This window comes from Chiloscyllium plagiosum, unplaced genomic scaffold (genome assembly GCF_037043375.1).
Source record: "Chiloscyllium plagiosum isolate Xiang-an unplaced genomic scaffold, Cpla_swu_hap1 HiC_scaffold_13, whole genome shotgun sequence".
Lineage (NCBI taxonomy): Eukaryota > Metazoa > Chordata > Chondrichthyes > Orectolobiformes > Hemiscylliidae > Chiloscyllium > Chiloscyllium plagiosum.
The window spans coordinates 62,408,078-62,433,599 of record NW_028270151.1 but is presented as its reverse complement, the minus strand read 5'-3'; the positions used below and the strand labels follow the sequence as shown (position 1 = coordinate 62,433,599).

General features: G+C 40.1%; 1 protein-coding gene across 8 annotated transcripts in view; it reads right to left on the bottom strand.

The window, feature by feature from the left end:
- The window catches only part of dock10 (dedicator of cytokinesis 10), a 333,920-nt gene that overhangs the window by 22,117 nt on the left and 286,281 nt on the right, over positions 1-25,522 (bottom strand). For all 8 annotated transcript variants that reach the window (XM_087993668.1, XM_087993671.1, XM_043702110.2 and 5 more), the window contains 5 exons: positions 21,660-21,782; positions 20,471-20,584; positions 5,208-5,354; positions 3,693-3,903; positions 2,638-2,828 (listed from right to left, as the gene is read on the bottom strand). In XM_087993668.1, the coding sequence (XP_087849794.1) occupies positions 2,638-2,828; positions 3,693-3,903; positions 5,208-5,354; positions 20,471-20,584; positions 21,660-21,782 (786 nt within the window). The remainder of the gene's footprint in view (positions 1-2,637; positions 2,829-3,692; positions 3,904-5,207; positions 5,355-20,470; positions 20,585-21,659; positions 21,783-25,522) is intronic.

The following is a 25,522-nucleotide window of genomic DNA, read 5'->3' as shown; positions in this document are numbered from 1 at the left end:
TGTTACTCTACAGACAAATGCACCTAACCTACACTTCCCTGAACACTATGGGCAATTTAGTATAGTCAACTCACCTGACCTGCACATCCTTGGACTGTGGGAGGAAACTGGAGCACCCGGAGGAAACCCACGCAGACACAGGGAGAAGGTGCAAACTCCACACAGACAGTTATCTGGCGCTGTCAGGTAGCAGTGCTAACCACTGAGCCACTGTACTGCTCCATATCCTACTTCGGAATCCAACAGTCTCTCATTTTGTGGACCTAAAAGTGCCCAGCACAGAACTCTGGCACTGCCAGGACTACAAGACCCGCCAGCCAATTAGGTTGACCTGTAGTGCAGTGGAAGTCCCACACTGCTTTAACTTAACACTTTCTGACCGTAGGACCATGTTGTTATTGGCTGATTGCCTCAGCTCTGACTTTTCTTCCAGGAAGGTGAGCGGTCTGCCATTATTTTCTGCACAATTTCTAATTTCCCATAACCATGACTTAATCCAGATTATTTAATCATCTATGCGGAAAGTGTGTTAAAATAAATACCCTGGCCTCTAACACAATCAAGATCAATCATGTTGTATATTGAGACATCCTTCATTCAAACTTGACTATCTAGTTTCTCAAAAAAAAAGGGGCTAAGGAGATTAAATGGAATTAAATCACCACAATAGCCGTGTAGCACAAGATATCATGTCATAGTTTGACCTATTATAAATTAGATTTCGCTAACTCATATTACATTAATTTAACGATTAATCTTTGGCCATTCCCACACTCCTCCAAGTCAGAATTAATTTATTAATTTGTGGATGGCCCATTTTCCCTGCAACGTAAATGCATTTCTTCACATCTGTCAATATTCACCTAACCAATTCTATCTGGATGTGTGCCACAGAATGAGAAAGTGAGGACTGCAGATGCTGGAGTACCAGAGTTGAAAATTGTGGTGCTGAAAAAACACAGCAGGCCAGGCAGCATCCGAGGAGCAGGAGAATCGACATTTTGGGCATAAGCCCTTCTTCAGGAATGAGGCTGGTGTGCCAAGCAGGCTGAGATAAAAGGTAGCGGGGAGGGAATTTGGGGGAGGGGCACTGGGAATATGACAGGTGGAAGGAGCTGTCGGTTCCGTAGGCAGGTGCTGAGAAAAGAGATGCGGCTGTAGTAGCGAGTTTGTCTCAGGACGTGGCTGAAGAGCTTCAGGGCAGAGGATATGACCTTGGGGGTGCTGTGAGACAGGGACTTACTGAGATCCTTGTAGAGGGAGGAGGAGAGCTTCTTCAAGGTAGGCATCCTTGCAAGAGGATTCGCAGTAGGTTAAGATCAACTAGGAAAAAGTGAGGACTGCAGATGCTGGAGTACCAGAGTTGAAAAATGTGGTGCTGGAAAAACACAGTAGGCTAGGCAGCATCCGAGGAGCAGGAGAATCGACGTTTCGGGCATAAGCCCTTCTTCAGGAATGAGGCTGATGTGCCAAGTGGGCTCCTTCCACCTATCGTATTCCCAGCGCCCCTCCCCCAGATTCCCTCCCCCCTACCTTTTATCTCAGCCCGCTTGGTATGCCACAGAACTCCTATTTGATGTAATGAGGCCATGTATTCATTTATTCCTCCATCAACACTTGCCTACTTTGCTTTATCCCACACACCGGGGATGTATTATTTCAGGAACTACTACCAGATGTGGTTTACTGCCTCAGAAGGGTGATGCCATGTACAGAGTCGAGAGTGGGGTACTGGAAAAGCATAACAGGTCAGGCAGTATCCGTGGAGCAGGAGAATCAGGAATGATGAAGGGCGCTGGCCTGAAAAGTCGATTCTCGTGCCCCTCGGATGCTGCCTGACGTGCTGATCTTTTCCAGCACCCCACTCTTGACTCTGACCTCCAGCATCTGCAGTCCTCACTTCCTCCCTGACGATATGTACACATATATGCTATGGATGGACTTAAAAATAAAAATAGTGATAATGTCAGGAAGTGGACATCAGTCCTGGCTGACAATTTCACACAGTACTGAAGGAAGACTGGAATGTTTAAGCGGCCACATCTTCTAAGAGACACTAACTGCATCTTCCTCAAAGAGAATTACAAGACCTGAGATTTACAAGTGAAGCAATGCTCTTGCAACATGATCACTTTGGGTAACTCTTCTGGATTAAGTTATGGTTATGGGAAATTAGAAATTGTGCAGAAATCATACATCATGGTGATTTGGGTACATCTGATCACTGAGTCAATATTCTGGATTTCTTTGCTGGCCTCTGTTCTGTGATACTCTGGAGGTCGTATCATCTCCTTGAGTGATGGAGAATAAATACACCTTGCCAGCAATGCTTAAAGTATTTTGGGAGAATCCGGAGTATGTAACAGTGCTACATAAATACATGCCTTTTCTTAGATCTCACAAATAACCTTGTTAAAGTAGTGATTAAACATCCTATATTATGAAAATTATTGCATGTTCGTATAAAATAAATGAATGTGTTGGTTTCAATCTTTCCAAAATTAGTTCAAAATGTGTCCCAGAAAAATAGGATATGATTCCAAACTTGGCATTCATTGAGAAATGTACGCTGCATTATATGGTCAGGTTTAGTAGCGAATTAATTTTAAAAAATCTTACAACAGAAAGTATCAGTACCTTGGCACTGACACTTCCCTGTAGTTTAAGTTGGAGGCGAATCATGTCCACGTCATTCATACAACATAGGTGATTTAGTTCTGAAACTTTTCTTGACATTTCATCAATTGCCACCTCGATAGGATTCAGCTCTGTGCTTTGCTGGTTCACAACTTGAATTCTCTTCTTAACATATGGAAATGTCTGGCCAGCTGTGTAATGAAAAGTATTTTTAAAATGAAAACACGATTTCACTTATTCATACAAATGATGGAAAGTTAATACAGATACAGAATAAGTGCAACATGTACTCTGTCATTGCCAACCCTTGGCTTATGTTGAGGAGAAAGTGAGGTCTGCAGATGCTGGAGATCAGAGATGGAAATGTGTTGCTGGAAAAGTGCAGCAGGTCAGGCAGCATCTAGGGAACAGGAAAATCGACGTTTCGGGCATTAGCCCTTCTTCAAGATTAGCCCATTCCTGAAGAAGGGCTAATGCCCGAGACGTCGATTCTCCTGTTCCCTGGATGCTGCCTGACCTGCTGCGCTTTTCCAGCAACACATTTCCATCTCTTGGCTTATGTTGAGCCAGCCACATTATTCTCATGACAATAGTCCAGTAGTATAATTGATCTTGGCATCCTCATGTTGAGGCAGAGAAAACCCAGGCCACATTTTAAATCATACTAATTGGTTACCTCTGCAGGAAATGTCTGTGTTAGGATAGCATTCTAACCTCGAAAACCAGGCGAGTTTACTTTACCAACTTTGACAGAATCCCTAGAGAAACACCAGATAAACAGTTAAACGGAATTTGGAACTGGAGAAGAGGAGAGCTCTACAGAAATTCTCCCCTTACGTTAAATTCAAACAAATCTATGCAGAGCAGAGGACAGTCCATAACTATTTTAATTTTGGTCATTTGTGGCTAATGATTAATTTACTGAATTGGATTGGCCAATATGCAGAGATTCTATTTTGTGTTAGCCTACTTAATTTACATTGAGCACCCTATTAGTGAACAAAGCCAATAAAGTATCAGGAGCTTATTCTCTACATTTAAAAATCATTACGCACTCGTTAAGATTGTCCTTCTCTTGCATTGTTCTTCTACTCCCCCGTGCTTTTTACCAGACAGAGTAAATGGGGTTTCAAACACGAAACGTTTGATGTTGTGATGTTTTTCAAAATCTGTTCTCCTTTCTGTGAGTTCTTTTTCATCAAAGTATGGAGTGACATAGGTAACTTGGATATAGGCGAACTTTGGATCCAAATCTTTGGGATTGACCTGAGTGAAAAGAATAGTACATCAGAAATGAATGATACAAACAGATTGGCCCAGATATTTCCAGGCGTTGCAATCACAATTGGTTTGCCAATTAGCTCCTTTTTTTTTGCATTAGTAATTCCAAACTGGTAATTCCAATCCTGACTCCTTCAGAAATGCGATGCATACCTAGTCAGGATAGTCAGGGAAAATCGAACTATGCCCCCTGTTGCAACAGTCGGTGTGCCACATTTGGAGATTTAATTGTCTAGCAGCATAGCCAGATACTTTGACAGCTGCTGAAAAAGGGTAAATATATAAGGTAAGGAAGGGATTAGGGTGACAGCTGACTACAGGGTTATTGTGTCAGGTGGGTAAAATAAGGCGGCACGGTGGCTCAGTGGTTAGCTCACAGCACAAGGGACCTGGGTTTGATTCCAGCCTGTCTATGTGGAGTTTTCATATTCTCCCCATGTTTACATGGGTTTCCATGAAATGGTCCCACAGTCCAAAGATGTGCAAGTTAAGTGGACTGGCTATGCGAAATTGCCCATAGTGTTTGGGTGAGGAGGATTAAGCATGGAAAATGCAGGGTAATGGGGATAAGTTGGGGAAGCTGGGTCTACGAGGAATGCTCTTCAGAGCATTGGTGCAGACTTAATGGAATTAATTACCTCTTTCTGCACTGTAGGGATTCTATGACCCAAAGAGGGTCACTAGGGCTGATGGCCGGTGGAGATGTTGGGTTCAGGTAGACAGGGTTGTCAAGTCACAAAGGGTAAAATCATGTTGGATTGACATCAGAAATCTGATTTGGGGTCTCAGATGTAAGATAGTTGGTCCATGTGTACTATATCAGGGTGTAGTGAATCATCTTAATAGATCCCTAACACTTAGATTTGGTTTTTAATTGTCTAACCTATCCTGGGTAACTATTAGATTAACAGAAGCAGAATCCTCCACATTTTCTACCTTTAATGGATTCTTGCAGAGGGTTCTGCAGGATTTTCCCATCAGAATCTTCAACCTCCTGGTAATTCCCATGGAGTCAGCTGAGCCTGAGATTCCTCAACACAAGTTTACATTGCTCCAGTTTGGTAATAGCCAGACCAATGATATGTGTGGCTTTGCAGGATTAATGACACTTGAATTCAAATTGATTTGCATTTCAAAATGTCAACTGTTTAAGTGGCTCATTGGTATCATACAGCAGCTACATGATTAAACAAGTAAAGTTATATATATTATTATACTCTAGTTTTATAGATTATATATTTAAAACTAATTAATTAACCAGCTTCCTGGATTGTGTCTGAAGCCTTTACCTTGTTAGAATCTTGGATCATTTTCACATTCTCTGCTCCATATTTGTCCGAGTACAGCTTCAATAGCCTCTGAGAAATTTCTGACAGCCCAGTTAATTTGGGTTCTTTATAAATATACTCTTTGCTGTCATCTTCTTCAAAAAAGGCCTGACCAATAAAAACAAGTACAGAAATCAAAACACGTTTCGTACAATAATTTAGTTGGTTAATACAATGGTTAACAGCATTATACAAGCTAGAAAGGCCCAGATTTAATCTCTGGCATTTTCCTTTTTCTGTCAAATTTGGGTCCTATGTATCACAATAGGCTTATAACCACAATCCTGGTAGAGTGCTAAAACGTTGATCTCACTCGAGAGAAGCTGGTCTGATGACCGATGAGGTCAAAATAAGTAATGTTGAACTTTCCTTTAAAACTTAAAAAAAGCATACATGCTGAATCCAAAAGGATATTGATCAGCCTCTGCTGCTTCAGGTCATGACAGCAATAACCTCATCACACAGATTCCAGCTCCTGGGCAACCTTTGCACTATGCAATTTTAACCAATGGGCCACTGCTTGGCTACCTCTACTCATCTGTTAACAGCAAATTGCCTGAGATAATCTCAAAACTTTGCTGGTGGGAGTAAAGATTAACATTCATTTGGCAAAAACGCACTGTTAATATCTCCCCAGCCCTATACCCCTTAGTGCCTCGAATCACAAAAGAATTTCAGAAGACAACAAATGAAAGTAGAAATAAATCCTAGGAAGGAGATGGAGTTGCATTAAAAGAGTTGGAAAAAAAAATTTAAAATTTCAATGCATATTTGAACTCAAACTTCTGGTATTTAATCATTTTGTTAAAATATTAATATGTTAGTTTATATTATTTAGACAAATGACACAGAACAAATTCAACAAAATCCAAATATGTTATGATGACAAAATCATTAAACCCAAGCTCATATCAACCGGAACAACACCCCTTTTCTCATTTCCTATTAACATAGAACATCTAAGAAACTTCAGAGTGAAGAAATGTCCAGGCCTGGTTGGAGAGACAGGTTTTGAGGAAACCTTTTACAACATCAAGAGATGAGGAGGCTGTTTGTGAGAATGGGCCAAACTAGCCAAAGACTTGCCATTGAAAAGTAGCATGGAATGTGCGGGAGGTTAGAATCAGAAGACCAAAGGGTCTGGGCTAGAACATAGGATGGGAGGAAGTTGCAAATGTAGAAAGGGAAAGTAGCTGACATTGAGGTCAAATATTTTAAAATAATTGTTTTAATATTCGGAGCCAACGAAGATCAGAACAGCGAGGTGATGTTATATAATGGAAAATTAGCAAATAACATTAAAAGCAGACTTCTGGACAAACAGGTGTTTGGCTACAGGGTGGCTAACACTGTGGCTTCACAGTGCCAGGGACCCAGGTTCACATCCAACCTCAGGTGACTGTGTGGAGACTGTATGTTCTCCCTATACCTGCATAGGTTTCTGTTGGATGCTCCAGTTTCCTCCCATAATTCAAAGATGTGGAGGCTAGGTGGATCGGCTAAATTGTCCATAGTGTCCAGGGATGTGTAGGATATGTGCTTTAGCCATAGTGAACATGGGATTACAGGGATAAGGTTGGGAGTTGGGTCAGAGAGGGATGCTGTTCAGAGGGTCTGTGCAAACAAGATGGGTCAAATAGCCTCTATCTGCACTGCAGGGAGTCTATGAACACTGGAGACCAGCAAAAAATACACTTGAGAAATGGTGCCTGAAGAAAGCATATGTGCAGTTGGGATGTAGAAATTATGAAGGTTGCTTAAATGGGACTTGGAAACTTTGATGATTAAAAACTTATGTCAGGGTCAAATAAGCAATGGTTGTTAACCATTTTGTTTGGCTTCATTAAACTGCCAAAAATAGTTGGATGGAATCGGGAACAAATGTAAAAACGTTTCTGCTACAAACCAAATAGAACTGCCTCAATAGTGCTCATGGTCAATTTGAGTTCACTAGACTCAGCTAAGGGCCTTTCAAGTAAGCAATCTAACAGCACAGAATCATAACAGAATAATGGATCAATATGTCCTCACTTTTTTTAAACTAGCCACTATTTTGATTCCTTCAACTACATTCATCATGTTGAATCTCAAGACATCTCAGAAACGAAGGGCTGAGTATTATGTGCTCCTTGTTAAATGTGTTTTCAATAAGGGACATGTGTAAAATGGAGAGGGGTACCAGGTCCACCACTTTGCCTCCTATTGCTAAGCTCACCACAATAATATGGTGAGTGCAAATAAATAATTAAAGGTCAAGCAGGCTCAATATCATCCAGCCTACACCAGAATATGGTTGATGTGAGTAGTCCATCATTTAAATTTTGTACAGCTGTGGGAAGGAAGAGTTTACTATCTTTAGAAGGCCATCCTGTATGCATCAAAAATAGTATCTTCTTGTCCCAATCTCCTTAAAGTTGCCAAATCTTCTTTGTCTAATGGCCCTTGATTGTCTGGGGGTCTGGGGATCAATTGGACCAACCTGTAGCTCCAGTCTCCCATTGAGCATTGTGTTTCCAAGACTATGGAATCTGTGGGCCAATCAGATTGACTGGCAACTGCAGAGGGTGGGATTTCCTCCCACATTCCTTCTGGGGGACAATTCTCATTGGCTGCAGCAATATATTCCCCAAACTGTGCTGCCAACATGTTCCTCCCAAACAAACCCTTGTACCTCTGTGGAAATTTCTAATTTGATGTAGTCATGCGTTACTTTTCTGTGGAGCTGAGAAATATTTATTTCTGTGCCTTTAATGTTAACCAATTCCTAATTGTTTCTCGAGTCCTTGAAATGACTTCCTCAAGGCACTGCTGCCCCAGTTAATGAATGCATGCACACTATTTGCAGTGTTGCTACTCATACATGGACTGATTGATGTCAGCAAACAAATGGAATGTCTTTATACTGTTTATAGAGGGTACAATATATAATAGAATTTAATGTAAGTGACTGGGGCTTCTCCCACTGGCTGAACAGCTGCACGAGCCCTAACTTGAAAAAAGTTGATCTTTTCAATCACAGCTATTGCATTAAGTTCCAATCAGGCTTTTCACTGGGCAACAGTGAGACCCACCAAGGACCAAGGACACCAGGAGTGGGGGCACTCATATTTAAATCTTTTCACAATGTCATCCTTCTGTATCTCAGTGCAACAACTAGCCCTGACACCCTATCAAACTCTCTATGCTTCAGGTCTGCATCACCCTCACCCATCGCTCCCCGCTATGTTCGTGCCTTCAACTAACAACATTTACATTTTGGAATTAGAATCATAGGGTCATGTAGCACAGAAACAGACCCTTCGATTCACTCGTCCATGCCCACCAGACATCCCAATTGGATCTATCTAGTCCCATTTGCCAGCATTTGGTCCACATCCATTTAAACCCTTCCTACCCATGTACCCATCCAAATGCCTTTTAAAATGTTGCAATTGTACCTAGCTCCACCATTCCATATACATACCACCCCCTGTGTGAAAATGTTAGTCCTCAAGATCAGGTATACCCGAGAACTCTGCGGAAGCTAGAGAAGTGATTGCTAGGCCTCTTGCTGAGATATTTGTATCATCGACAGTCACAGGTGAGGTGCCGGAAGACTGGAGGTTGGCAAACATGGTGCCACTGTTTAAGAAGGGCGGTAAAGACAAGCCAGGGAACTATAGACCAGTGAGCCTGACCTCAGTGGTGGGGATGTATTTGGAAAGGAAAGGACTGATTAGGGATAGTCAACATGGCTTTCTGCGTGGGAAATCATGTCTCACAAACTTGATTGAGTTTTTTGAAGAGGTAACAAAGAAGATTAATGAGGGCAGAGCAGTAGATGTGATCTATATGGACTTCAGTAAGGCGTTTGACAAGGTTCCCCATGGGAGACTGATTAGCAAGGTTAGATCTCATAGAATACAGGGAGAACTAGCCATTTGGATACTGAACTGGCTCAAAGGTAGAAGACAGAGGGTGGTGGTGGAGGGTTGTTTTTCAGACTGGAGGCCTGTGACCAGTGGAGTGCCACAAGAATCGGTGCTGGGCCCTCTACTTTTTGTCATTTACATAAATGATTTGGATGTGAGCATAAGAGGTACAGTTAGTAAGTTTGCAGATGACACCAAAATTGGAGGTGTAGTGGACAGCAAAGATTACGACAGGATCTGGACCAGATGGGCCAATGGGCTGAGATGGGCAGATGGAGTTTAATTCAGATGAATGCGAGGTTCTGCATTTTGGGAAAGCAAATCTTAGCAGGACTTATACACTTAATGATAAGGTCCTAGGGGGTGTTGCAGAACAAAGAGACCTTGGAGTGCAGGTTCATAGCTCCTTGAAAGTGGACTCACAGGTAGATAGGATAGTGAAGAAGGCGTTTGGTATGCTTTTCTTTATTGGTCAGAGTACTGAGTACAGGAGTTGGGAGGTCATGTTGCGGTTGTACAGGACATTGGTTAGGCCACTGTTGGAATATTGCATGCAATTCTGGTCTCCTTCATATCGGAAAGATGTTGTGAAACTTGAAAGGGTTCAGAAAAGATTTACAAGGATGTTGCCAGGGTTGAAGGATTTGAGCTACAGGGAGAGGCTGAACAGGCTGGGGCTGTTTTCCCTGGAGCGTTGTAGGCTGAGGGGTGACCTTACAGAAGTTTACAAAGTTATGAGGGGCATGGATAGGATAAATAGACAAAGTCTTTTCCCTGGGGTCAGGGAGTCCAGAACTAGAGGGCATAGGTTTAGGGTGAGAGGGGAAAGATATAAGAGACCTAAGGGGCAACCTTTTCATGCAAAGGGTGGTATGTGTATGGAATGAGCTGCCAATGGATGTGGTGGAGGCTGGTACAATTGCAGCATTTAAGAGGCATTTGGATAGGTATATGAATAGGAAGGGTTTGGAGGGATATGGGCTGGATGCTGGCAGGTGGGACTAGATTGGGTTGGGATATCTGGTCGGCATGGACGAGTTGGACCGAAGGGTCTGTTTCCATGCTGTACATCTCTCTGACTCTATAAGTTCTTTTTAAATCTTTCCCCTCTCACTTAAACCTATGCCCCCTAGTTTTGGACTCCCCAGCCGAGGAAAAAGACATTGGCGATTCACCCTATCCATGCCCCTCATGATTTTATAAACCTCTATAAGGTCACCCTTCAGCCTCCGTCAGTTCAGGGAGAAAAGCCCCAACTTATTCACCCTCTCTCTATAACTCAAAATCTCCAGTACCAGCTACATCCTTGTAAATTTTTTCTGCATTCTCTCAATTTAACAACATCTTTCCTACAGAAGGGAGACCAGAATTGAATGCAGTATTTTATAACATCCCAACTCCTATACTCAGTGCACTGATTAATGAAGGCAAGCATGCCAAACGCCTTTTTCACCACTCTGTCTGCCTGTGACTCCATTTTGATGAAACTATGAACCTGCATCCCTAAGTCTCCTTGTTTAGCCACCCTCCCTAGGGCCCTACCATTAGGTGTATAAGTCTTGCCCTGGTTTGCCTTAACAAAATGCAACACCTCATAATTCTCACTTCTTCTTTGAAATCAACTTCTTGAGCATTGCTAAAACAAAAGACATTTATTAAAGATTTTCATTTTGCTATTAACAGAACATTTCCTAAATAGTTAATTTAAGTCTTTTTATACTTAGCAGCTTTACCATAAAGTATTGTATCATATGATACAGAAACTGTACCATATATTTCAGCAATACTCAAGTTCTGTACTACTAAGCCTCCTGAGATCGACTTCATTGATCGAGCTTTTAGCCATCACAAATAAACACCCCTTCTTTGACATTCAATTTTACTTCACTATGCTTTTGTGAAGCCCTAATGAACATTTTCCTACATTCAAGGCATTTACAAATTGCAGGTTGCATTTGGTTGAATGTTATAAAGAAAATGTCAAAAAATGTCAAAAATCTTTGAATGTGTTATTTATTCAAAGAGCAGAACCAGCAAAATAACAAAAGCACACTCCTATGTTATTATTTGAGGTCTGCCCTCATCAATAGGTCTTTTGTATATTCTCTAGTTTTAGTTTTCTCTGGAGTTTGATTAATGACTCACTGGAGAAGACTGACAAATGTTTTGTTTATTCTTGCAAAAATTCGTAGCTGCTCCCCTGTCTATTTGAGTACATACCTCCTTCTATATGCAGTAGATCGATTGATATATTTGGTATGTGGGCTATGGTGAGAAATTTTGAAGGTTCATCTCAGAAGTCAAGCAAGGCCTTTTGCAACGAGGGACAAGAAGGTTCATTTTCCGATTGAGTTCCAGGTGTCGAGATGAAATTCTCACAAGTGAGTGGCAAAATGTCTGTGCATGGAGATCATTGCTCATTATTACCTAAACTTCTCATTAATCTAGAAATGTAGCAACATGAGTAGGCCATTCAGTCCTTCAAACCTACTGCACTATTCAATGAGATCATCTGATCTGTGGCCTGACTCTCTCTATATAACATATATATATATTTGGTCCATATCCCTTCATCCCTTTGCTTCACAAAAATGTATTTATCTCAGAATTAAAATTAACAGCTGAACCAGCATCCACTGGTCTTTGTCAAAGATTTTGGCCATCTTTTAGGTGTAGAACTGCTTCCTAACATCTCCACTGAATGGCCTGCCCCTAATTCTCAGACCATGCTCCCCTTTAGTTCTCGAACCCCCAACCAGTGGACATTGTTTATTTTTATCTACCCTGGCTTTTTCTATTAATATCTTGAAGACTTTGATCAGATCACTCCTTAATCTTCTAAATTCCAGAGAAAATAGGCCAGTTTTGCCTACGCTGTCCTCATAATTTAACACTTGAAGCCCAGGCATCATTGCAGGTTTCCCAGAGGGAAATCAAACGCTGACAATTCCTAACATGGAAGTCTTCAGCAGGTACCTGGTGACCACAGCTTGCCACTTCCTCCTCTGGAACTCCACCTTGGACACCTGTCACCAATATCTCAGAATACACTTCATGGGCCGTGACCACACACATCCCAAGTCCACCAATGCCAGCATCTGACATGAGCCAGCTTCACCGTATTGTCATGGTGCCTCTCTGATCCACACACAGCACACTTCAACACTTTAATACTGCACTTTGGACCACACCGGCACCTTCCATTGCAATGATGCTGCAGGACACACAGACAGGTACTCATATCACCAATTGGTCCAGACCGGATCTCAGGGCTGCTCGTTTCCTTTCTTAGCACTCACTCACTTAGCATGGACGTTCTGAATATCTCTGTCTTACCCTGCTTTTTAGTGTAGCCTCAGCAGCATTTTACAAGCATACAGTACTTCTGTTTTGCCTTGTTGTTTAGCTGAAACACAAAGTCAGGCAACTTGTCTTATTTGTCAGCAGTAACTGGACAAGGGGGTGGACGTGTTGCTGTATGGCACAGTGCTATATCAATCTTGTACCTACGGCATGTGCCAGCAGTCTGTGTGACAAACATACTGCATGTGCATCAAAATAGATGGCCAGTAGCTCTCATTCATGTGAAGAAAGGTTGGGGGGAGGGGGGTCAGTTTGGGAGGGCAGTGTGGGAGGTGAGGTGGAGGAGAGGGAGTAGAGCAGTTAAGTTGGTACAGTGAGTCAACGGCATCATCCAATCTCATTCCAGAGGCTTGGACATGGTTAGTCAGGATCAGAGGGTTAGTTTCACTGGGAGTGGGTCACAGTCAGTAAGATAAATGGGGCAATGTCAAGCTGAGGATGTCCCAGGACACTGTCACATGATTAGGACCTACAACCCAAACGAGATGGTGTCCTTCCTGTTCTGATGGCCATCAACATGACAGTTGCTTTGCGCTTTCAAGTGACTGGTTCCTTCAAGATCTGATCCTGTCTAACCATGTCCAAGCCTCTGGAATGAGATTGGATGATGCCGTTGACTCACTGTACCAACTTTACTGCTCTACTCCCTCTCCTCCACCTCACCTCCCAGTATATGATCTCTCTACTGTCTACCCACACATCCATCCAGACTGTGATGGATGCAACCTGTGCCATATCACATTGTTTTATCTGCAGTGCTTCAGCCTGGCCAGTAGGTTCGGTAACATACCCAGAGACAGGGCAACATCCGACTGCACATATGTCACACCGGCAACACTAGGTCATATTGCAGCTGAGTGCAGCAATAGGAAAGGATTCCATTCCATCAAAGTGTAAGTGATCTGTGATCAGCAGTCTCACTTCTTTAGAGGTTCACACCCAGTACCCTGCCATACCTCCTACATCCTTGAGAACATGTGTTCCCCCCCAGTGTGTTTGAGGGTCCAAATGTCTGACCAGGATGGTTCTTGATAGACCAGCGCTACCCACTGCAGCCTTGGCAGTTGACTCCATTGCACAACTCCATGACTGGGGTCAAATGCAGATACAGTGCAGTTCATTCTTCAATCTGGTGGAGCAGACAATATATCGGCAGACAAGAATGTTCTACAGGTTGGACCAGTCAGGTAGCACCTTGCAGTATTCTCTGAATAGAGTGTGCTGTATACTGTGCTGCACACACTCGGAGCATGCAAAGAGTGGATGTGATGGAAGCTGAAAAACTAGAAGAGTGGGGACAGTTTTCCTCCCGGGAAGGAGGATGAGGACATTGATCAGGAAGACCATCACCTATAGCATGATCCTGAGCTGCAGCATCGGGCACTACAAGTAGACTACACTTAATTAATAGCCAGTTCCAGTATTTTAAAAGGCTAATTGTTTATGGGCAACTTATAGCCAAGCACAATTCTTTCCTTGCTTAACATTGACACGTGGTGTTAATATTTAGTTGATGTGCAGATACAGCAACAATGGCTGATTTTTCAAATAAACTATGGTTTCTCTGACTAATATTACAAATTACTAAACATGTCATTTATATAATAAAATATTCCTCAAAAGACTCAAATATTTCAGTCTTTGTTGCAGAAAGAATTTGCAGTACTTTTTCTTAAAAGATATTCATCGGGAAGAATATCAAAGAAGGTTAGGGTTTTACAAAAAATTTACAAAATTGGTCAGGGGTGTATAGGTTGGTAAATATTTGACAACTCTTTTATTTGTACAGTTAAACTACAGTCCAACTGAAGATTGTCATTTTGCAATTTATTTTATAACTTGTGTTCTGAATTTGATTTGCATTTATCTTATGTCACTAGCTTTATTGATATTTTCCACACGGCCTGAAGTTACCATGAAGATCTTGACTTCTCAATCTTCTCCACACACCTGAGGTATGGTGAAGCTCAGGTCAAACGCAGCACCAGCCATCTCTCAAATGAGAGAGGAGCTCTATGGGACGATGGCAACTTTACCTTTATTAATATTATAGCCAAGTAAATTCCAGTAAAATTTGAGCAATTCATTCTTAAAAAAATTGATCTACAATTGTAGTATGAAACAAGATTAAGATTTCTAATCGGGGCAACTATTTTAATCATACATGACATTTTGATCAATAAGAATTACATATTAATGCACCAGAATACTGATAGCCTGTTACAATAGCACTGTAGTCATTTGTTAATAAATACTGTCACCATGTGGAATCTTTCAGAAATTACAAGAGCAAGATGATTAAAATCTTGAGGGAGGAGTGAGGTTTTAAAAGTATGTTAAAGAACAAAAGAATGCTAGAGAGAATGAGAGCTATAGGAAGAGCATTCCAGAGCTTGGAGCCCACAGAACTGATGACAAAGCCATGGTTGGTGTAGCAATTAAAACTGGGTCAGAATTAGAGAAGCAGTGAACTCTTGGACAGTTGTGGGACTGGAGAAGTTTAAGGAGATAAAAAAAGGGAGGAGACTATGGTGTAACTTGAAAATAAGGATGAGCATTTTAAAATCAAGATATAGCTTTGCCAGAAGCTAATATAGGTCAGCAAGCATAGATGTTACAGAGGAACTGAGAGTTAAGATATAGTGATACTGATAGTGTGTAGACTATCAATGTTCAACCTCTATCATCTGATTTTAATACCTGTGACCTTTCACGTATTAAAGCCGCTTTAAAATGATGACACAAACTAAAAATGGCGACATTGAATACCCAACACAGATTGAGGCAAGTTCACAAAATCAATGTGGAATTAACAAAATTGTCTGAAGTGAGATTACCATGTTATCAAACAACATTGAATCTTAGTCAGGCAACAAGAAGCTGGCAACTCCTGTTTCAATTTGCACATGTTGATAAGTGATAGATATGAGGTGCAGAAAGTTGCCATCTTGGAGAGTCAATAGGGTCAAACTTAGGAACACAGAAGTGAATTCTAATTTACTAGTTGCTTTTGAGCAGCTGAACAGAGCAGAAATACGTACTGGTAACAGCTTTAACTCTGTTACTACATATGCCTTTCACCAAGGTATATGGAAAACAACCCTAGCATGAGGTCCACTCAATGGTGCTCACTCACCTCAAAGTATGCACATTTCCTGCCCTCTGTGGTTCCTTCTTAATAACTGGAGATACCTTCCCACCTCTCTTGCTCCTGCATCACCACTAACTGTTCTTCCATTCACCGGTGTCATATTCCATCCCTCCCTTTGTCTCACGGCAGAAAAATCGGCCCACCCCTGAACTGATGCGTCCAAAAAGTGTACCTGCAATCCTAGACTGGTTATCTGAGCTGCAGGCCTGATGGTGGCCAACCCACTGGACCAGGAGCCATACAAACCCTTGACTGACTGTGATGGTACTCCCTAACTGACAGTAGACCCCCCCCCCCAATCCCATTAAGAATTATTCGACCTTTGAACTTTGAAGCTCAAGCAATGTATTTGCTGTGTAGGCTCCAGGTGGAAAACAGCAACATGCCTCCCCTTGACTGTCCAGTTCTGCAAGCCGTGACAAAATGCTGTCTCTCCCTATGTGCTGCAAAGAAATGCAAGTCACAGAAGCTGGCAGTATCTAAGTGCAAAGTGAGTAAGGACTAACACATGAAGATAGCCAAAAGAGGCCTAAGATGCATGAGTTGTGTTTGTGTGTCCATAGGTAATGTGATCTGGCAGAACTACATAATGTTAGAACTCCTCCATCTGGTCTGCATTAAGTGCTTCAATAATGCTTGTGATAAATGGAATATACAATGGGTGGAATTTTCCACTGCCTTGAGTAGTGTTGGGAAATATATCAAAAATGGATGAAGTCAGATTTTCAATGTCAAGAACACAATTTCCAATTTTTCCCTTAGGGTTTAAACGGTGAATTCAGAATCTTGTTAATGAGCAGTGACTACCTTACATCCATCAGGTGTCCCTGAGCTCTGGAGTGAAGTTCTGGTGGGTTCGAAGCAATGTGTGATTTGGTCTGAGAACAGCCATGTTGAACTGGTGAAGCTTGTGGTTTGCTGCTGCTGAGTTCCTTAGATGAAGGATGGAGGAGGACAGTGTCCATGGAGCATGCAGGGACGTAGTGAAGATAATAAGAGTTGGATGAACCCCAGAGAAGCAAGTGGTGAACTACTGCTGCCAGGTTACTCCTCTGTCTTTCATATCAGGGATTTGCTCCATCTAGTTTCTCAGGGAAGGAGGAGAGAATTGGAAGCTGTATAGAAATAAGGTGAATTTAGCTAATGACATGCAAATGCATGGATGTAAGGTAGTCACTGCTCATTAACAAGATTCCAAACTCACCGTTTAAACCCTAAGGGAAAAATTGGAAATCGTGTTCTTGACATTAAAAATCTGACTTCATCCATTTTTGATATATTTCCCAACACTACTCAAGGCAGTGGAAAATTCCACCCATTGTATATTCCATTTATCACAAGCATTATTGAAGCACTTAATGCAGACCAGATGGGGGAGTTCTAACATTGTTGATATGACTAGAGTGTGGCATTTAAAACCTTTTTGATAGTTGCCTACATTATATGTGCTAAGGACTTAAATGGCCATATGTGGTGCCATGTGATATTACAGCTGGATTAACAAACTCAGAGGAGTATGTCACAATCAGAGAGCAGAATTTACTTCCTTATGTTTCAAAATGATTTTCTATTATTATTTTGAGTCACCTTCTGACACTGCCACTTGCTGCTTCAAGGAAAGAATATTCTGGTTTTGTTGATAAAATACTTTCGATATAATAAAATGTGCAAGGTACACGATGTGCAGACACAAATAGTTGGAGTTAAGTGAGGTAATTGAGGGTATGGTTGAAAAACAGGATTTTGAAAAGTAAATAAATCAACTGTAGTTTAATATGCCAAATTTGGTATTTAATGCTAAATCACTTTACTGGGTCTTCTGTTTGCTAATACTTCAGCACAATTTTATATCCCTACACCAAAAATAACAATGTTAATTCTGGAAAGATCTAGTTTAGCAATTTTCTTTTTGAAACTACTAATTGAATAATTTCAAACCCAATATATTACATGTTGTTGCAATTTAGTGCACATTTCTTTGAACTGGACTGATATAATCAAACTTTGCACTAAATCACTCCAGGAATTATATAGTGAGCATTTTCTTTCATGTACAACAGCAAATATGAAACACATTTAATGTTTGTGTTAAACTGCATCTAATTGAATAATGTTAATTTAGTGTTAGAATAAAAAGATCTAGTGGATAAATATGGATAATCATTTGGGTCAAATTTTTCTCTTGCTCCTTTGTTAATGTTAGACATAATCTGTATGTGGGACTTAAGCTTTCACCCAATTGCTCAAGAAAATATTAAGCCTCTCTAAGTGAGCAAATTGGAAATTAATTAGAATTCAATAATTTCTGGAAACACTCCAATAATTACCTGCACAGAGACAAGTAAAGGAAATTACCTTTTACTACAGTGTCATCTCTGGGAGTGACAAGTTTAAATCAAAAATGCAAACACATTGACTTATATGGGTAAAGACACCAATGTATTACAAAAATACTGCAAATACCAGGGTTTTGTGGATTGTAAGTGTGCCAAAGAACAGACTCTGATGTTACTGATACAGAGTAAGCAGATAAGTCAGTTTAGAGTATCTACCTCACATGGAGTAAAACATTGGTGAAGACTGAGGGTCAAAGGGACTGTTTCTGTGTTTAATATTTATGATTCCAGGATCAAGCTGTTGCATCCATTTATAACTCAGTTCCTTGCACATTAATTTCAGCCTATCTGTACTGTGAGAAGCAAAGTGGAGAACTTAAACCATGAGGGAGAGTATTAAATCAGCACTGTGTGTACATAAAATGGCAGGTAAAAGCTCAAGAGCTAGTTGGAATCATAACTTTGTTTCTGCAGAACATATTGGAAGATCCATACAAATCAGCAATTTAAAAAATACTGTTGGAACTAAATATGAAGAGAACCAAAAGGCAGTCCACAGCATCCACATATTTTGTGTGATTCTTTGCCTCGAGCTGCTTATAACACATGTTTGGTCTCCATGAAACAAAGCATTTATTGTCACTTGCAGAATAGGTCTAGCATCGAAGAATTGGTGCTTTCATTAAGATGCAATTGAGAAGGACAAGTGTAAATGACAATTAGCTCACAGGAACATCATTAGAAATGACAGAGAATTCCTTCTAGAAAAGCAGGGAAATTCTTCCAATGTTCTGGCTAAAGTATACATTTCAATTAATATGTCAAAGTTCTGAGGAAGGGTCACTGGACCCAAACATTAACTCTGATTTCTCTCCACAGATGCTGTCAGACCTGCTGAGCTTCTCCAGCAATTTCTGTTTTTGTTTCTCTTTATTTATTGCAATGTTGTTTGTGAGACCTTTGTGTGTGTAAACTGGTTGCTGCATTTCCCATGTTACAAGGGAGACAACGGCTGAAATATTTCATTTACTTAAAAGCATTTGGTACCTCCTGAGGTCAGGTCATGCTCTATTAAAAACACAAATCTCTCTTTCTTTCCTTGTCCTAGGAGATTTAAGGTAAAGAAGTGCATTCCATCAGAGGCTAAATTTAATTCACAGTCAGTAACTCTGATAAATGTGCCACCTTTTAACATGACTTGATTATTCAATGGCAGTGATAAAACATCACTATAGATGTATTCTTCTCCGACTTGAATATGAACAGATACTAGAGGACATACAAAGGCCACAACTTTACCAATAACCTGCTCTGATACAAATAAGTTTCACTTCTACGTCTGACTTTGCGTGAGATAGTGTAAGCAATGACTGACCATTTTTGCAATCAATGGGTTAGATTTGCATCTTAGCATCTGGTCAATCCTCACTATTTATACCTCAGGAGATGGTAATTTTATCAGTAATCCTAAACTAGTGCCAAATATAGACAGCATAAATAGTCAGGTGTAATATGTGTGTTGGAGATGGTCTATACCAGTGCCAAACTTGATTAGTTATTGAAAACACATTTCTTCTCACCAATATTTTAAATAAGAAACGTAACAGTGCAATGAATTGCATGTTTCTATGTCTCAGATAAATTGAGTACAATTTCCAACAATATAATTAATGAATAAAAAAATGTTAGTTTATTTGTTTGTAGTGTTAAAAGATGGCGAGAGGGATGAGCAAACAGAAAAGAAAGGGTCGTCAAAAAAAAAGCAAGAAGAGAACTTACCACAGCCTTGAAGAAATGAAAGAAAGGAAAAATTCCATATTAAGTATATACACTACTGCCAAAGGGAAACAAACAATTCAGTAACATTGTTCCCAATTTAATGAGTATATGAATTTTATATTTTTATAGCTTGAAACATTAACAAGGGCTATGCGTTATATAGACCAATCGAGAGATCCAACTATCATCAGTCACACCCAATAAAAGGATAGTTAATTTAAGAAGAAATTTATAGTGCTTGACGGACCAGTGTAAATTTGCTGCCTGGAACTTCTGATGCCTTTGCGACCCTTAGTAGCAGTAAAATCTCAACCCTCATTGCTTTTGGGAGTCAGATGATATATATGTCTAGTATACATCAAGAAACAATCATATGTTATGTTTAATATATTTCAAGATCGGCATCTAATTAAGTATTTTAAAATAAAATGTAAATGTGTCAAATTTGTTCATTTTTTAAAAAAAGCAATTCATGCAGATATGGCATGATAATTATGAAATTACTGCATGAATGTGAAATAAGATAGCAAGAATAATGCATTGGATGTTTGTAACAATTGTTTAAAACTGTGTTTGAGACAGGCTTGTTACAGAGTACATTTATAGTTTTCACTACAATTCACGCATACAAAAGAGTAAAGCCCACAGCAGGGTGTAAATGTTACATTATCACACTGCACTTGCCTGTCCATAAAAAGCGACTCGGTAGTATCTTCCAAACAAACGTTTTTCAGAATGTACAACCTCTGTGATCTTATGATAGGATCGATGAATGGTGTAGTAGAGTTCTGACAATCTCTGTTGTGAATAAAATGTTTATATAAACATTTAATTGGTAGTAAGAATTTGTGTTACTGCCATAAAAGAATAACCTGCTAAGTGATTTGGCAACAGGGTAGTGCTCAGGACAATTAACAGGTGACAATACATAACAAAGTCGTAGGAATTAGTTGAATCTCTGTTAGATGTTTCAATCATTGTTTAATAATAAAAGAAATCTAATTAGGAGTAGACAAAGATATCAAATGATAGGAAATGAATTTGAAGATGCACACTAGAAAAGGATGGTTTCCATTGGTCAGATGTTAAAAATACAAACTTCTTTTTCCACATATTTGTTCAAATTCATGGCATCATGCAACACTAACAAATGCCATTATGTAAATCAAAACTCTGCCAGCTCTTTGAAAGAGCTATCAAATTAACCTTACTTTCCCTTTCTTTCCTCAATATCCATGCAATTACTTTGTTTACAAGTATACATCAAATTCCCTTTTGAGATTTACTGCTGAATCTATTTCATTACTCTTTTAGGTAGTGTGTTCCAGATTATATCATGGTACATTCCAGATCATAAAAAAAAGTTCTGATTTCCTTTCTGGATTATTTCATTATTTACCTTAAATCCACGTCATATGGTTACATTTTGTAAATTATGAAAATATATTTTCTCAAGATAAGAGGTCAGATTTTGCTGAGAGCTAAGGAGAGAGAAAACCAGCAAAAGAAAGACAGACAGTGCGAGGAAGGTTAAGAATGTAGTACAATAGCAATATATAAACATTTTATGCTGACTTTTTAAAGGAGCTTCTTTAGGTTTAATAACTGAGTTATTGGATTTTGTTTCATCTTGCAGTTTAACTGAAATACTTCAGACTTCAGAATTCCCTCAGGCAAACATTATAAACTTTAATATATTAAAGCATTAAGTTCTTATCTCAAGTAATATCCAGTTTTCATGGGAATACAACAACAATAAGCACCATTGCGTTGAGGGAGAAAAATAAACTAATTCTGAATACGTACTAGTGAAAAACTGTCTTATTTTGTAAAACCACAAATCTTATCAATACTGACAAAGACTACAATGTACCTTAAAGTCTCTCTTCTTTTCATAAACTAAAATAACAGGTTTGTAGACATTTGCAATAAGTTCATGCCGTTCAGATTTCCATAGGTAATCAACACATGCTTCCAGCTGCTCCACAAGAGTATCCTACTCACACAGAAGAAAAATAAAGAGTTAAGATCTTCTTGATCTTGCTATTTATAATAACACTGCAGGATATACACTATCATAGTAGTGAGGTAGAGAAATACATTAAACCAATGATTTGATTGGCTCCTTTAGTTCACGTACAGAAAAAAAAGTAGGCATCAACATTGCAAGTATGCATTGAGAATATTACAATTGGCACTTAACAAAACCATGGGAAAATATAGTGAATATCTAAATACAATGGTCTGCACTGGTTAAGGTTTCGAATGGTACTTTTACATGACTTCAGTGCTGATAGTTCTTTATAGATCCAATGTAGCCGAGGATATGACTAAAATTAAACTGATTAGTTTTTAACTCATAAGATCCAACATTTTGCTTGCTCTTTAGATCTGCTATCAATACCCCGGTCTCTCAATGGGATCTTCTAATGTAACTAATCAGATTAGCATGTTATTTTGTTTGTGCATTAATAAACTTTTACTTCACAGTACATCACACACAGGGTACAAAAGACCATTAGATGCAGAAGTGAAAAATAAGCCATTTTGCCCATCAAGACAGCTCTGTCATTCAATACAACCATGGCAAACCTGATAATTGTCAACTCCACTTATCTGCCTTTTCCTCATAACTATTGAAAACCTTCGTGATTAAAAACCTATCACATTCTTTTGAATATTCTAAACAACACAATCTCTATGCCTTCTCAGGTCAAGAATTCCATTGATTCACTATCCACTGAGAGAAGTAATTCCTCCACATCTATGTCTTACATTGGTGACGCCTAATTCTGAGCTTATGGCATGTAGTTCTGGACTCTCCTAAAGAGGAAACAACATTTCTGCATTTACCCTGTCAAGCCCCGTAAAAATCTTCGATGTTTCAAAAAGGTCACTTCTTATTCTTTTCAACTTCAATGAATATTGCCCCAACCTACTCAACATCAGTTTATAAGACAGTTCCTCCACACCTGGAATCAATCAAGTGAACCTACTCTGAACTGTCTCCAATGCTACTAAATCTTTCTTGAGATAAAGGGAACAAAAATATTCACAGTATTCCAATGTGTGATCTGACTAGAGCCCTGTATATTTTTAGCAACTCTCCCTGTTTTGTACTCTATTCCCCTTGAAATAACAATCAACAGTCCATTTGCCTTTCCTATTACCTCCTGTATGTCAATGCTCGATTTTTGTAATTCCTACAGGATGGCTAAATGTCTTTCAGAAGTTTCTAGCCCAGGCTTTATCCAAAATTGTTTTATTTCTTCCATCTTTAAACAGATTAATTTTCACTTAATGCCAAATGGGAAATGGACTGTGATTGACTGGTCAATAATGTTATACACCATTATACCAGTAAATTGAAATTCATGCCCAATAATTACCAAGAGCTCTGTTCTGAGAGAATAATTTAGAAAATAGAGACACAACCTTACACAAATAGAAAGAATAGATGGAATGCAGATAGACTTGAATAAAAGGTTTAAGATGGAAACCAAAGGGCTGAATTTTACCAGCCATCCATGGGCACCAAAACAGTCAGACCTGTAATTTAAGACATTGTACCATTAGAGGCATATCCACTGTTGGTCCTCCCACCTCCTGCACTATTTAACAGGTGACTAGGCAAGCATCTGATAAGTTGCCTACCCATCATCCATTTAAAGTCTTCTAGTGGGCAATTAACACCAAATTAAGAGCATTATCCCACCATCAGTCCATTATAACAGATGGTGGGGAGGCCTGTGCCTAATGTGTAGCCTGGCATATTTAACCCTAAGGCTGCTAGTGAGCAAAAGGGATGTTTACTCCTTCATGAGCCCTCAGTGTCAACTACATGTACCTCTCCCTTGTCTACCCTTCGCTGTCCTGTAATATGTGAGCCTGACCGATCTGAGCAGCCAGGCACATTTTACTCATGCCCTCTTTGTGGTTTTGCAGCTTTCATATGGTCTGCTAGCTTGTTCAAGACCATTGCACCTATTTGCACTCTAAAAATCACTGGACCTGACCTTGTGTTGACTGTGTCTCTTACCCATGCAGGGCTATTCCCATGGTTTCTACACCAAACTTCATCTCCTGAAGTAAACGGTCTTTCTCACTTTATGGAGTCTTGTGTTGAGTATTGGCATTCCTATTGCCTTTTCACCCTGCCCCCCAGGTCCGGGAAGATCAGATTTAATCTGGTGCCAAGTATACTCCCCATTAGCAACTCTGCTGGAGCTATCCCTGTAGTTGCATGAGGAGTGATCCATTAATTGAATACTAACTGGAGCAGTTTGGTATCTAGTGAAGCTGTATGCTGTTTCTTTAAACCTGCCTTCAAAATTTAGATTGCTCTTTCTGCCAGATAGTTGGATGACTGATGAATTGGAGCTGTCCTGTTATGTTGAGATAAACAAATGTTCTACTGCTAAATGATGGCCCATTACCTGTGACCAACACTTCCCAGAGTCCGTGTATTGCAAAGAATGCGCACAGTTTTTCTATTGTTGCACCAGTGTTTGATGAATGAACTTTAAGCACGTCCAATCACTTTGATTGGGCATCCACAATGATTAAGGACATTGAGCCCTTGAAAGGACCTGCACAGTCAACATGTAACTAAGTCCAGGGTTTACGTGGCCATTCTCACAAATGTGGGGTAGCTGCTGGTGGTGATGCTTCTCCTTGTTGGAACTCTGGGCTTTGCCCCACCAACACAACTATGTTTGTATCCAATCCTGGCCACCAGACATAACTTCTTGCCAACATCTTCATTTTGGAAACCGTTGGATGACCCTGCTGGAGGTCAGCCAGTATCTGATGATGACCTTTGTTCAGGACAATCACTCTTGCTCCCTATAATAATATGCCATCCTCAACACTGATCTGATCTCTCCGGGTCCAAAACAATTTCCAGATGGCCCTTTGGTTTCCCCCATCACCACCAGCTGTTTCAGTCTTGCCAGGACCAGATCTTGCTGCACCCAAAGTCTGATATTGCCAATTGTGATTCGAAGTGTATCCAGAAAATTTAAGCCATTACGGACTCTTCCAGTAGTTGGTGGTGTGTCTGCCAGCGGGGGGCAGCTCAATGTATCCACATTCATTACATGGCCTCCAGGTCTGTGCTTCAACTTGTAATTGTGCACACTTAGTATTAAAACCCACTGCTGAATTCAGCCTTAAGCTGTGGGTGACATGGACTTGTCCTCTTTCAGCAGACCTAGCAGTGGTTTGTGGTCTGTTATTATTATATATTTATGTCTGTAAAGATATTGGTGGAACCTCCTAACTCCAAACATGACCGCCAAACCTTCCTTCTCTATCTCGGCATATTTACACTCTGCATAGTCAAAATCTTGGATCAAGGGGAGGCAATGGCCCAGTTGCTTTGTTGCTCAATTGTTAATCCAGAAACCCAGGTAATGTTCAGGGGAGCTGGGTTCAAATCCCAGCATGGCAGATACTGGAACTTGAATTCAATTAAAAAATCTGGAATTAAGAATCTAATGATGACTACAAATCCATTGCTGATTATCAGAAAAAGCCCATCGGGGTCACTAATGTCCATTAGGGAAGGAAACTGCCATCATGTGGCAACAGATGTTGGAGACAGGGCATCTTTGATCGCCCTCATTTTATCTTCCAGTGGGTATAACTCAGTCTTGTCGACTCTGTAGCTCAAGAAGGTCACTTGGGGTGCCTGGAACTCACATTTTTCCCTTCTAAGCCATGCACCCAGCTGGG